At 41.6% G+C, this 15,072-nt stretch overlaps 1 protein-coding gene across 4 annotated transcripts in view; it reads right to left on the reverse strand.

Moving 5' to 3' along the window:
- The window catches only part of SLC44A5 (solute carrier family 44 member 5), a 370,252-nt gene that overhangs the window by 10,722 nt on the left and 344,458 nt on the right, over positions 1-15,072 (reverse strand). For all 4 annotated transcript variants that reach the window (XM_053592520.1, XM_053592521.1, XM_053592519.1 and 1 more), the window contains 10 exons: positions 12,421-12,520; positions 10,308-10,400; positions 9,789-9,876; positions 9,018-9,280; positions 8,385-8,479; positions 6,333-6,436; positions 5,221-5,294; positions 4,526-4,596; positions 4,312-4,400; positions 2,994-3,078 (listed from right to left, as the gene is read on the reverse strand). In XM_053592520.1, the coding sequence (XP_053448495.1) occupies positions 2,994-3,078; positions 4,312-4,400; positions 4,526-4,596; positions 5,221-5,294; positions 6,333-6,436; positions 8,385-8,479; positions 9,018-9,280; positions 9,789-9,876; positions 10,308-10,400; positions 12,421-12,520 (1,062 nt within the window). The remainder of the gene's footprint in view (positions 1-2,993; positions 3,079-4,311; positions 4,401-4,525; positions 4,597-5,220; positions 5,295-6,332; positions 6,437-8,384; positions 8,480-9,017; positions 9,281-9,788; positions 9,877-10,307; positions 10,401-12,420; positions 12,521-15,072) is intronic.

The raw sequence follows: 15,072 nt of genomic DNA on the forward strand, positions 1-15,072 counted from the left end.
GTCTCCTCACTACCCCCCTCCCACCTCCAGGTCTCCTCACTACCCCCCTCCCACCTCCAGGTCTCCTCACTACCCCCCTCCCACCTCCAGGTCTCCTCACTAGCCCCCTCCCACCTCCAGGTCTCCTCACTACCCCCCTCCCACCTCCAGGTCACCTCACTACCCCCCTCCCACCTCCAGGTCTCCTCACTACCCCCCTCCCACCTCCAGGTCACCTCACTACCCCCCTCCCACCTCCAGGTCTCCTCACTACATTCCTCCCACCTCCAGGTCTCCTCACTACCCCCCTCCCACCTCCAGGTCTCCTCACTACGCCCCTCCCACCTCCAGGTCTCCTCACTACCCCCCTCCCACCTCCAGGTCACCTCACTACCCCCCTCCCACCTCCAGGTCTCCTCACTACCTTCCTCCCACCTCCAGGTCACCTCACTACCCCCCTCCCACCTCCAGGTCTCCTCACTACCTTCCTCCCACCTCCAGGTCTCCTCACTACCCCCCTCCCACCTCCAGGTCTCCTCACTACCCCCCTCCCACCTCCAGGTCTCCTCACTACCCCCCTCCCACCTCCAGGTCACCTCACTACCCCCCTCCCACCTCCAGGTCTCCTCACTACATTCCTCCCACCTCCAGGTCTCCTCACTACCCCCCTCCCACCTCCAGGTCTCCTCACTACGCCCCTCCCACCTCCAGGTCTCCTCACTACCCCCCTCCCACCTCCAGGTCACCTCACTACCCCCCTCCCACCTCCAGGTCTCCTCACTACCTTCCTCCCACCTCCAGGTCACCTCACTACCCCCCTCCCACCTCCAGGTCTCCTCACTACCTTCCTCCCACCTCCAGGTCTCCTCACTACCCCCCTCCCACCTCCAGGTCTCCTCACTACCCCCCTCCCACCTCCAGGTCTCCTCACTACCCCCCTCCCACCTCCAGGTCTCCTCACTACCCCCCTCCCACCTCCAGGTCACCTCACTACCCCCCTCCCACCTCCAGGTCTCCTCACTACCTTCCTCCCACCTCCAGGTCACCTCACTACCCCCCTCCCACCTCCAGGTCACCTCACTACCCCCCTCCCACCTCCAGGTCTCCTCACTACCTTCCCCCCACCTCCAGGTCTCCTCACTACCTTCCTCCCACCTCCAGGTCTCCTCACTACCCCCCTCCCACCTCCAGGTCTCCTCACTACTTCCCTCCCACCTCCAGGTCTCCTCACTACCCCCCTCCCACCTCCAGGTCTCCTCACTACCTTCCTCCCACCTCCAGGTCTCCTCACTACCTTCCTCCCACCTCCAGGTCTCCTCACTAACCTCCCTCCCAGGATTCTTCCTCCATCCCACACCGGAACTGAAGTTTGTTCATGCGGCATTTTGTAGATGACTTTTCCTAACAAACCATCGAGTCACTGGGAATGGATTAAACCTCCCTGTTCCATTTATAGCCAGAGGAAGAGCTAACTAGCACAGAAACTGATTTTTTTTGGTCCCGTTATCAAAAGTTGATTTTAATGTGTTGAGAAAAGAAAGAAAAATAAGATCAGATTATTGTCCAGGAACTTTTTCTTTGAAACTATCTCCCTGTAGTTACTATCTCCTTTCCTGACCCCACTGTGAAGTTAGCATTATGGGTTAGTCTAGAAAATAAACGGTCAGTTTTATAGAAGAAGATTGCTCAGTAATGCCCTGCAAGAGAATAAGATTTCTTTCTTTCTCTTAAAGATGTGCCAGAGAAATCATCTGCCAGGCTGTGCAGTCATACAGCTAACAAGTGATGTTCTTTTATCTGTTCTTTTATCTCTAACTTTGTTCAGTTTGCTACAGAGATGGCAGTGAAGGGGAGGGCCAAACGGAGCCCTACGGGGCCCTGAGTTCTCCAGGACTTCTCTGAGGCTCTACTGCAAAACTTCCTGCGAGCATGTGAGCAGTGTGTGCCACATGGGGCGTAGCACACAAGTCAGGGACGAAAGCCCTGAAGACGTACCTCTGCTCTGTGCATCTAAATGGGTCCAGCCACTTCCTAGACATGCACTTGTCTGAATCCTACCCATTGTCATTATCATGTCACATAGTATAAATGGGCCCCGTATGTCTTTGAAACCATTGCCAACTTTGCTTTATCAGAATCTATAAGTTCTGTCCTCAAAGAACTCTAAAACTTGGATTCTAAGGTTCAGTGACATCCTCAATTCTATTAACAAAGCACAAAAGGAGCCAATTATTATTATACATTTGAAAACATTAAGAAATGAAAAAAATAATTCCATGCCAGCACCATGCTGGGAAGTCTGAGGTTCATTTCAATAGTGGACTCTTCAGAGCGTTGTGAACTCCATTCTCTCGGTTATTAAGGGTTTTGTTGCTGCTGTTGTTTCTTTGTTTTCTTGGTACTTTTGTATTTTTCCCTAAGCTTTTTTGAAGTATAATGTTTTTCTTCAACTTTATTGAGGAATAATTAACAAGTAAAAATTACATATATTTACGGTGTACAATTTTTGATCTATGCAGATGATATGAAATGACTAAAATCGAGCTATTTAACATTCTCATGCCTTTAAAGAGTTGTCTTTGTGTGTGTGGTAAGAATACTTAAGACTTACTGTCTTTGCAGATGTCAGGTAAATAATACAATATTAACCATAGTCACCACGCTGTGAATTAGGTTTCCATAGTTTATTTATCCTGTATAATTGAAAGCTGACACCCTTTGACTACCGTCTCCTCATTTCTCTCGCCCCTCAATCCCTGGTTGCCTCCTTCTGCTGACTGTTTCTATGAGTTCGACTTTATAGGTTCCACATATGAGTGAGATTGTGAAGTGTTTCCCTCTCTTTGTGTGTCTTATTTCTCAGTGGTTAAGGTTTAAAGAGCATCTACCAAGCAATGTCTCCTTTCTAATAAACACTGTGTTGTGGTTGAGGCCGAGGAGGGGAGGATGCTGGTCTCCCCCATCTCATCTTTCAGTTACCCACGGAGGGGGACACACACGCACTGAATACTCACAGAAGCAGACAAAAATGGTCTCAACACACATTGCATAGACACTGAAGAACCCATGTGCGATCAGGTAAGATCCCAGAACGACAGTCTGGAAACGGATAAAGAAGAGAGACAACATGTCATTTTGACCAGAATGATAACGCAGCTATAAATGAAAACCACCATGAGGAAGTTTCGAATGCTCGATGTTGGAACAGATTTCAATACAGAGACCAAAATTTTCAATGGTAGTGCTTTTGTGTGCTTTGTACTGAGATTTAAACAAAATGCATTAAATTACTTGACCATTTTCTTAACTCCAACCCCACTGCCCAAAACAAATCCCACTTTTAAGCTGCTGTACACATAGAGAGTAAAGCATTCGGGGTTAAGAGCACATATACCCTGAATTTTAATCCCAGCTCAGGCACTCAGCAAGCTAATTGACCTCCCTGTGCCATTTATGTAAAACTGGCATAAGGGAGGTCAGGGTGTGAGAATGAAGGTTTTCTGACACCTGCACTCAGCGAGTTAATACAGATACCACAGGGCTCCACCCAGATCTCACCCAGCGGCCTCATCCATCCCCAGCTGCTGGAAATGTAGGCAGCTGCTTCCCTCACTAGGCATTGCCCTCCCTGCAGGACACTGTCTCACCCAAAGTTACAGCCCCATCCAGGGGTTGCTCATAGCCGGCAGCTGCCTGATGCAGTATCCAAAGGCCCCGCCTCTTTGCCAGAACTTTCTGTAATCCTGAGCCCTCTGCTGCAATTGCAGCACAGACCAGCTTCTCCTGCCGCCCTGACCTGGCCTCCTCACTTCCTTACAAGTGTATCTTGGAGGGAACTTCCTGACAAACCTTCTGCACGAAGTCCTCTGCTGGATTGTTTCCAAGGAACCCAATCTCTAAAGTGAAATGGCCTCAGGTAAGACCAATAATGTTAGTTATCATTATCATTTCTCCTGTTCCTTTTTGTTTTATATTTTGCTATCTCTGAGAAATCATAGAATCAACAATACTCAGCTGCTATGGACTGAGTTGTGTACCCCCCCAAAATTCTTAAATTGAACACATTCTAGTCCCTGATGTGACTTGAAGGTGGGGCCCTTGGGAGGTAATTACGTCCCAACTGTGAAAGAATTGCCCTTACATCTGTGAGTACAGGAAGGTGTCCCTCTGCACACCGGGAGGAGGCACCTCATCGGGAACCCAATTGGTCAGTGCCTTGACCTTGGACTTCTCAGCCTTCAGAACTGTGGGGGAATAAATTTCTGTTGTTTAAGCCTCCCGGTCTATGGTCTCTCTAGAGCAGCCCAAACCGTCTGGGATATCAGTTCTTACCAGCAAAGGTACCCAGTAGTAATTTAAAGATCTCGGTCCCTCTACAATCATTGGCATTCTCTGTGTGAAGAACAGGAAGCCCAGAACACCTGTTCACACATTGAAAAGGCAGAACATGCATATCACACACTTGCAGAGGAATGTCACTTTCTGTAGCAAAGCAGTTTCCCCACCACCTTTTAAACGACGTGTTATTGTCATCATTATTACTCACCTATACTCCCAGCAACTAGAATCTTCCCCAGGAACAGTACAAAGAATGTCACTTCATCCGTGACCGCAACTCTGAATATCAGAAAGAAAAGAAAGTGTCATCTTATGTTTAAAACACATTTGTTACTTGAAATTTACAGCAATCGATATCAAAGGGTTCATTCTGATGTGTTTTTGCTGAAATTTTATTTGGCAACTGTTTTGCAAGAAAGGAAGGTAGGAACCCAGGCAGGGAGTTTTGACTTATTGTTAGCAAAGTACACAGATGGTGTTGCAGGGCTGTTGGTGCCCTGCAACGGTGGGGTCAGCCCATCTTTCTTTAATTTGAAGCTTAAAGACACCCTGAACCCCAAGGATGCTATATTTGTTCTTTGTTTTTATTCACTGAGGTTCCATCAATTTGGAAGGAGGAAATGGCCAGAGGCAAGACGATAATGTGGTTCATCTGGGGAGTTTCTTAACCAGAGGGAATAATAAAAATGAATAAATGTCAGTGGATATCAAGATATGAATGAAGAAAGCAAAAATTCTAAGCTATGAAAATAAATTAATGGTGTGAGAGAGATTTAAGTCTATCATATTAAAAGACAAATATTCACATCCAATAATGCCACCAACACTTCAAGTAACACATGAAGGATGTAATACCCCAGGTTCACCAAATTATTCATTGCATTTTTCAACCTGATTACTTACTTTAAAATGTTTCTCATCAGCAGATTGAAAGCATCTCTTGTTGACATACAGAAGTTTTTGCCATATACTGCAATCTAAGGATGACAATCAATATTATTCTGATATCAATCACATTCCTTAACAAGACCAATGGGCAATCCAATGATAGGAAAATAATCAGCTAAATTCCTATTATTCACACAGCTACCCCATTTCTCTTTCTGGCATTTGGGTTTGTAGGAGGCCTGGGTACTAATGTGTCCTCAACTCCGCACAACTCTCAGGGTCATTGACAGGAAGGTCCTCGGGTGCCCACAAACCCTGGGGGGTAAGATGGCCATGAACAGAGGCAAGTCTTGTTCTCAAATCCCAGGTAACGGCTTCTGTCTGTGAAAAGTTTTGGCTAGAGTTTGTCGCTGAATGGGTTAAACATCATAGTCCCTACATCACAAATTACTCTTAAGGAAACCCAATGCTTTTCCCTATGCTTGACTGATTAAAAGATTCAATGTCATACTTTCACCAGAAGCAAATTCATGACTGTTTCAATCACTTTGCAGACCCTATGTCACTGTGATAATAAGCAATTGTCAAAAGGTTGTTCTTTATCTTCTAAATTTTATAAGAATTATCTTTTTTGATTCCTTATTTTTAAAAAATCTATTTAGAAGTCTCTATATTCCCACAGGAAATATGTGAAAATGTTGTCCAGCATATCCAGTGCCCATGTTTCAACACAAGATTTATAAAAAGAATCAGACCCTTACTTAAAATTATGTAACTTTCAGAATTAGAAAGATATTTTCTTCACAGAGGGAAACAGACTGTGTAAGCTTTCCTCCTGCTAAACCATATCGAAGGCGCACATTTTCAATGTAGCGTACTTTCAGATTTCCAATACCAATCTTTTCCCTCTCAAAAAAGATATTGAAGGTAACAATGGAGTATAGTCAAGATACCACGGCAATTGGAGGAGCATAGCCCTAAATCTTGCACTGGAGTCACAAGTCTTCATATCAACACGGTGATAAATTCAACTGCATGATATAAAAGTGCTTTACAGAAGGCGATAAAGACATGGCATTTGGGTTTGCAAAGGAGCAGCTCGATAGACAAAAATATCATCTACTCACCATAATATAGGCATTTTTGTTTAAAAACTTTACAACTTTATCCAAACACCAGAAACAGCATTTCAGGCAACGTTGTAGAAATTTAAAAAACTTGTTGTGAGCATCTATATAAAAGAGAGATTAAAATCTATTAAAATTTTACAGCCGAACCCTATGAATCAAAAGAACTATAACAAAATGTTTAAAATGGGCTTTAAATTTTTTTAATCCTGGTAAAATAGACCTAATATAAAATTTACCATTTTAACCGTTCATAAGCATACAATTCAATGGTATTGAGGACATTTTCAAGGTAGTGTAACCATCACCAATGTTTCCAGAATTTTTTGTAATGTCACACAGAAATTCTGTACCCTTTCAACAATAATTCCTCATCCCCCTTTCCCCTGAACTCCTGGTAATCTCTACTATACACTCTGTATGAATTTGCCTCACGTATAAGAGGAATCACACATATTTGCCCTTTTGTTTCTTGTTTATTTAACTTAACATACAAGTAATGTTCAACATTCACCATCTCGTCCCTTTTTAAGGTTGAATTTATTCCATTATATGTAAATATATAATCTTACTTATCCATTTATTTATGAGAATTTGGGTTGCTTCCACATTCTGGCTATTGTGAATAATGCTGCTGTGAACATTGGTGGGCAAATATCTGCATCCCTGCCCTCATTCCTCAAAATAGAAGTGAAATTTCTGAATCACATGGAAATTCCATTTTTAACTTTTTAAGGAACTGCCATCCTGCTTTCCACAGTGCCTACACTATTTTACATTCCCACCAGCAATACAGAAGAGGTACAATTTCTCAATATCCTCACCATCACTTGTTCTTTTCTTTTCTTTCTGTTTTTGTATTTCATTTGTGGTTTTGATTTGCATTTCCCTAGTAACTAGTGACATTGAGCTTCTTTACATGTTCTTATTGGCTATTTGTATATCATATTTGAATAAATGTCTATTCAAGTTCTGTGCTTATTTCTGAACTGGGTTACTTATTTTTTTGCTCTTGACTTGTAGAAGTTCTTCATATACTCTGAATAGTAATCTCTTATTGGTATATGATTTGCAAATATTTCCTTCCATTATGTGGGCCATGTTTTTACTCTTTTGATAGTGTCCTTTGAAACACAAATGTTTTTCATTTTGATGAAGTCTAATTTATTCTTTCTATTGTTACCTATGCTGTTCATGTGATATCCAAGAAGTCATCACCAAATACAATGTCATGAAAATTTCCTCCTTTGTTTCTACTAAGAGTTTTATGGCCTTAGCTCTTGTGTTTAGGTATTTGGTCCATTTTGACTTAATTTTTTCTGTATGGTATAACATAAGAATCCAACTTCATTATTTTGCATGTGGATATCTAGTTTTCCAGCACCATCCATTGAGAAGACTGACCTTTCCCCAATTGAATAGTCTCATATAAGAGGTTTTATTTCTTGGATATTATTCTTTTCCAGGTCTATGTCTTGCCTTATGCCAGTACCACACTGTTTTGATTGCTGTAACTTTGTGATAAGTTCTGAAATCAAGATGTATGAATACTCCAACTTTGTTGTTCCTTCTCAAGGTTGTTTTGCCTATTAATCAAAATCTTTTAAGGTACACCTTAAGCAGAGTTTATATGTTTGTAAAATATATGTGTCATCCATTGATGAAGACTTCTGCCAGTAACACCACGTTTATATTTTAAGCATATCTTGACCTGTGTTCTGGACATAGGGCTGCCCACCTGACATCTCCATAATTGTTTCTCAATAACAACATGGTCAAAACAGATTCTCAATCTCCTTTTCGAAATTCGTTTCTCTTGCCTTCCACATTTTATAAGTAGGATCATACACATTTTCTCTCTTTTCCTCACCACCATTTCCACTCTTTCAGCAAGTTCTGCTGAAGTTTTCTTCAGAACAGATCCCAAACCTGTCCCCTTCCATCCTTGCTGCCCTAGTCCCAGGTACAGCCATCGGGTCTCTCCCACCCCGCTGCCCCAATCTATCCTCTTTACAGAAGTCAGCATATCTGAGATAAATTTTGGAATCTTACGTTTAAGACGGCGGTCCAAATATTCTAGGAACATTTTAAATATTTGAATTGTTGCAAGAATTAAAGAACCAAATGCTAGGGATCCTGTGTGATACCTGGGCAAAAATGAAATGAGAATAAAAGTGAACATATCTTTACCATCACCTGAAAGGATGCTAGTTGAACAACTTTCACAAGTAAAAGGGATGTGAAGGAGGATTAAATGAGAAACAGCTTTTTGTACACTTTTACTCAGACTAATAAAGGGTCTCCATAGAGAGGATTTTAAACCATATACACTTGTCTTGCCTTTCATGAACATAAAGAATACCCAACAGCCCGTCATCATAAAATGTGATCTTTGAGCTGAGCACTGAGAATCCAGAGCCAAGTTAATCCTTGCTCTTTCATTCAGTGTCCTCTCCTTCCTCCCCTCTCCTGTCCCCTATATATTGTTTAGGAGGAGGTTGGCCTGGGTAGAGATTGTAAAACTGTGGCTGCAAAACCAGACAGAACCAGCGGGCATCCATAAATCTTGGATCATACCTTCAACCTCACTTGTATCTTGGCACTTGAATTAAGGGTCCAAGACTGGATTACAAGCACACTAAAGGTAACTGCGCAGACAGGGGTAGGGTACGACACAGAGCTTACCGTATGGCTCGTCCAAACGCAGTAAAAAGCGGATGAGGTGGGATGTCCTTGGGTTTGTTCATGGCCCAGTAGTAAGTGGCGAAGGCACCAGCGAGGGAACACTGACCCAATGCAATGACAAAGTTTGTGAGCCAGAGAAGGACAAATAGGTTGTATGCGTGGAAGGTGGGGATGTACCGATGGTACAAGCTCTTCCCACCATAGGATACAAAGTTACACAGAGCCCCAGGGCAGGCTTTGGCAATGTCAGATGTCTTAAAAATCTGTACTCAGAAAAAAAAAAAAAGAAAAAACACAAGAATATGATATTAAATATCATTCCAAGATAGTGCCTCCTTGCCTTTTCCTCCTTTTTTAGCCTCCCAGTTGCATGTCCTGTTTTTCCTAAGTTAACTTCTGCTGTTGCTCTATTTTCTATCATCTCACTGTATATAATTCTTCAATAGGCTTTTGAAAGTATCTTACTTTCCATTATAAGCTCATCACTCTTCACACACTAAAATTTCACACTTATTAGTGTTGTTGCTGACCATACCTACTTCTCGGGCTTACGATAGGACAAGCAAGCTCAAGAAATAACTACCGTGCTGTCTGTCCCTTCTGTCACTGTTTCCAGTGCCCTCCTGACCCACCTCCCCTACGGTACACAGGGACCCCCATCCGTGGTCAGTGCTGCAGTCTCTGCTTCAGGATTATTCACAACAACTGCAAGCAGAAACACAGTGGAATTCGGCACTGAAGTGTGTACACAGGAGAGTTTCTCTTACTTACATCTGGGTCACAGGTTTCATTTTCATGTTGACAGTGCCCCTCAGGGTCTACGACTTTGTACACAGGTATCCCTGAGGTGGCCAGGAAACTGGATGAGCTCCGTTAAGGACAAACTATTTGCTGCCAGGTTGAAAATAAATGGACAAGGAAATAATAGAGAGATTGACTTCAAAAAGCTTCTAATATTTTAATAATATTCATCCATTTTCAGGCCAAAATTAGTGCAATGTGGGCCAGCTGCACTGAGCGAGCCCTTTAAAACAGTATACACTGGAGCCTCCTTGCTAAAGAGAAGCATCGTAAGAGAAGAAAAACGAAACAGATCCACCCCAGGACCTATCAGAGGGCAAATGTAGTCAGTAGACTGAAACCTTTTTTAGGCCTTGGAAAAAAAAAATACCCATTTTTCTTTAAGATGTTCTTAATCTTTCCAGGGATGGAAAACACTGGACACAAACTCCTGGTTACTGAACAGTAATGTGACTCTGAGGTTTAAAGAGGTCAATTATGGAAGGATACATTGCCATCACCACCCAGTAGGAAATGCAGATTGAGAGCAAAGTGAAAGTTAAAAGTGGATAAATTAACGTGCTAGGGATGTATCCAATGGCTCTGGAATAAAAGAAATGGTTGAAATTCAAAATCATGTTCGAATCAGAGCTGTGCTTTCCCAATTAAATTTTTAACTTGTTAAAACTAGAAATAAGCCTTGGACTGAATTAATTCTAAGAGCAGTGGTAACAACCATTGAATCTTATTTTTTTTATTGAGATGATTCTGGCATATTTTTAGTTGGTTTTTTATTTTTATTTATTCATGTAAATTGGGGCATTTTTACAGTGCTCATGTTTGATTCCTGCTCAAAGTCCCCCAAATTCTCCTCTCTTTGGTTATTTCTATCTGACATATAAAAACCTGATACATCAGAATCATGAGATTGCTTCCTTTTGTTTCATTCTTAGACTTTTAAAATTGAAGACGACCTTAAAGATTGTGTGTTAACTGTTAAATGCCTCCCTGATTCGGGAATCCCTTCTTCCACTACCTTCAAAATGTGTTCACTAATCATGGGAACTTACTTTCACCTGACACAGCTTATTCCATTTTCTTAACGAAACGCCTGAACATTCTTCCTGATCTGTCTGCTTGCAACTTGTATCCGCTAAGTTCTGGGGAAGAGATGGCCATTTTACCATCTTTCCCACCTAGCAACCCTTCAGGGGTGGCTTTTTTCTTCCAGGATAATAATTTTTTTGATTATTTCCTCACAGGACAGGGCTTGTGAAAGACACACCACCCTAGCTGCACTATTCCTACATACTTCTTTTAAATGATCTCTTCAGCCTATGGCGCTGGATTAAGCAGTGTTTGCCGTAGCTTCTGAGAAATAAGAGAAAGCTTTGACCACTGCTGGTGCACAGACGCCCAGACTTGCTTTGCATGGGTTACCTTCCTCGCCTGGCTATTTGAGCTGTGCTGTTTCCCCCTTTCTCCACTCATCACTGTTCAGTGGATTATTGCGTGTCCTGGGGTTTACCCCGTATTCTCACACAGTTCACACTGTACCCTGAGCAAACTCTCAAGCTTCTGTAGTTGTACTGATTGGTCTTTTAACACACACACATGCACATTTAGGGGAGTAACAAGCAGCGCAAGTTACAGTGAGCTGCACAATATCATATATTTAAGAAATAAATCCAGCAAATCAGTCGTTTTCAGTGGCTAATGATAGGGCTTCAGTCATTGTAGGGATGAGAGAGAGTTTAACAAACTGCTTGTTAACCATTTAAACCACTGGCTTCAGGTGGCTCTATAGTAATAATATGGTAATTTTGTTAAAATAATCCTTAAATGCCATTAAAAGTAATTTGGGTCTTAGTCATTAACAACTTAATTTCCATCATTCTAAACAGAGTCTGGCTGTTGGCTTCATAACAAGAAGCTTTCCTTGTTTCTTCCAGGCATGGTTAAGAAGTTCAGGGTATTATCCTCAAGTAATCCTTTGGAATAGTTTGGAAACTATAGGTGTTATTACCTATCAGCATGAATTTTATGAGAGACTTGGTGTTTATTTTATAACGTTTTGAAAAGAAAAATGGCTCTGGGTATAAAATGTTCCAGAATTATGAGCTTTAGGTATAAAATATATAGTCCGATGCTGCAAAACAGATTGTCCCATTAGAAATTTTCTTCTCTCATACAAAAGTGGTAATAGCACATAATTTGACTTTATCGAATTATGGTGATTGAAAGTTATGTAAGTGATCATAACCATTAATAATAACACACGCCTCAATATAGAAATAACATAACCTATAATATAGTTAACTTACATAGCACTTTACCACTTACTTTAATGTATATAATTTTCCTAACATACATTTGATGTTTAAAAAAGGTAAATATACAAACCAGACAGGTTTTATCCTTATTTCACCCTATGATAATTGAGGCTGAGGTTATTAAAAGGCTTATGAGCAACTTGAACTTGAGTAAGTCTTCTTCAGTGGGACATAGTCTTAACAAGTCTTCTTTTTAAAAGAGAGAATAGTCTGGGGTGTCTATGCAATGGATGGTGATAGATTTTACGGATGGGTAGACAATATCCAAGTTTCTACATCAAGGGACTTACTTGCTCCCTTCCTTCAGCAGGAAAATGGCGACCCGAATTCGATTCCGGAGGGAGATCAGCAGGAGGATGACAATTGCTTCAATGATGGAGAGTGCTATCACTTTGAACAGGGGGGAAAAATCAGTCTATAATACCAGTCAATACATGAAAACAAACTTCCTGTGCAAAAGTTAGAACTGAGCTTTGTTATTATTTCTCTCCATTCTTACACTTCATAATTTAAGTAGGACTACCTCTTCAAAAATGCCAATTTTAGAAATTCATTTTCAAAACCTCCGAGAAACACTGAAAAGTACAGACTAAAACCTTTAGCGAGAGCTTGGACATCTCAACTGGACAGGCTTCATTTAATCTGTAAAAACATTTCACACCACGTACAGAAGTCAGACAATAGATATGGAAGGAAGAAAGGGCTGCCTGCCTGTGCGTGATGCCCCTCACCTGTCTTTTCTGATTAACAGGGCAAGCTCTTGGCTGCCCTATTTTAATTTTGTGACTCCACCCACCATGGTGGCCACCACTGATCATGCTATAAATCCAACCCAACTTAGCCAATAAAAGTCTTTAAAGGAATCTAATTTAGTTGTTTTTGTTTGTTTGTTTTCTGTTTTTTTTTTTTCTTTTTTTTTTGTATTTTTGAAAAAAGTTCTCCCTCTGATACCCAGCCTGGAGTGCGATAGCACCATCATAACTCACGCAACCTCAAACACCTGGGTTTAAGTGATCCTCTTGCCTCAGCCTCCCTGATAGCTGGAACTACAGGTGAACACCATACCTGGTTATTTTTTAAAAAATTTTTTTGTAGAGATGAGTCTCAATATTGTCCAGTCTGGTTTTAAATTCCTGGTCTCAGTGATCTTCACTCCTTGGCCTCCCAAAGTGCTAGGATTACAGGCACGAGCTACTGTGCCTAAGCCCTAGTTTAGTTTTGAATCAAAGTTTATAAGCCTTGAAATGATGGTTACACAGAGTATGTCAAAACCATGTTAAGGTGAAGTGAGTGAATCTACAAAGAAATAATAATAAAGTGTATGTGTATAAAGAAAGACTGCATGAGGAGGAAATCTTGGGTTCTTTTAGATCTTTTGTTTTCTGGATCCAGGTAAACTTGAAAGTCAAGTTGCCTTTCTCTTTCTTTGAAATTGATGAGACACCTCTCTCTCTCTCTCTCTCTCTTTTTTTTTTTTTTATTGCAGTTTTTGGTCGGGGCTGGGTTTGAAACCACCAGTTCTGGCATATGAGGCCAGTGCCCTACTCCTTTGAGCCACAGGCGCCGCCCAGAGACCCCTCTCTATTTTTATAGTAAACATCGCCTGCTCTGCCCTTAGCCTGCTCCGATTTCTTTTTTCTTCAACTAGCTTCAATTATTATTTTTTTTAATTTGAAGCCAAATAGTATCAATTGTTATATTGCCTCAATTTCTTTTATTTCAGATTAATATAAAGGTACATGTAATTAGCTTATATTGCTTGCATTTGTTAAGTAAAGTCCAAGTTGTAGCTGAGCCCTTTGCCAAGGAGGTTTGCACCATACCTACCCCTCCATCGTTGGAGTTAGGTGAGAGCTTCCCAAACCTCTTCCTTCCTCCCCGCCTCATTCCTTCTTTTCTTCTCTCCCTCCTCTCTTCCCTCCTTCCCCGTCCCCCCTTCTTGAGTTTAACTGTGTTTTTCCTTCACGTGGGCATGTAGTTGTTCATCTACTACCTTCATATTAATATTGAGCACACAGGATGCTTGGTTTTCCATTCTTGTGATACTTCACTTAGGAAGGTGTTCCCCAAATCCATCCAGGCAAATACAAGGGTATATGAACAAAGAAAGCATTTTTTTTGTACAGCTGGACAATATGTGTTTTAAGCTAAGTGTTATTGCAAAAGAGTTAGTTTAAAAAAATATAATGTTGGGTGGTGCCTGTGGCTCAGAGGGTAGGGTGCTGGCCCCATACATGGTGGGTGGTGGGTTCAAACCTGGCCCCAGTCAAACTGCAACCAAAAAATAGCCGTGTGTTGTGGTGGGCACCTGTAGTCCCAGCTACTCAGGAGGCTGAAGCAAGAGAATCGCCTAAGCCCAGGAGTTGGAGGTTGGAGGTTGTTGTGAGCTGTGTGATGCCACGGCCCTCTACTGAGGGTGATAAAGTGAAACTCTGTCTCTAAAAAAAAAAAAAAATTATAATGTTTATAAAGCAAAATGTTACAGTAAGCTAAGGTTAATTGATTATTGATGAAAGAAAAATCCTTTTTTTTTTTGCAGTTTTTGGCCAGGGCTGGGTTTGAACCCACCACCTCTGACATATGGGGCTGGTGCCCTACTCCGTTGAGCCACAGACACTGCCCAGAAAAATCTTTTTTATATAAATGTAATGTGCAGTGTTTATAAAGCCTACAGCAGTGCACAGCAGTGCCCCAGGCCTTCACGTCCACTCACGGCTCACTCACTCAGAGCACCTTCCAGGCCTGCCAGTTCTATTAACAATAAGGTCCTGTAGAGGTTTACCATTTTAAATCTTTTATATCTTTTATAACGTACTTTATGTTTTTTTCTATAAATACATTTAGGTGCACAAATACTATTGTGTTACAATTGTCCACAATATTCAGCCCAGTGGCGTGTTGTATAGGTTTGTAGCCTTGGAGCGATTGTTGTACGATGGAGG

The sequence above is a fragment of the Nycticebus coucang genome, chromosome 5, assembly GCF_027406575.1.
Source record: "Nycticebus coucang isolate mNycCou1 chromosome 5, mNycCou1.pri, whole genome shotgun sequence".
In the NCBI taxonomy this organism is placed as follows: Eukaryota; Metazoa; Chordata; class Mammalia; order Primates; family Lorisidae; genus Nycticebus; species Nycticebus coucang.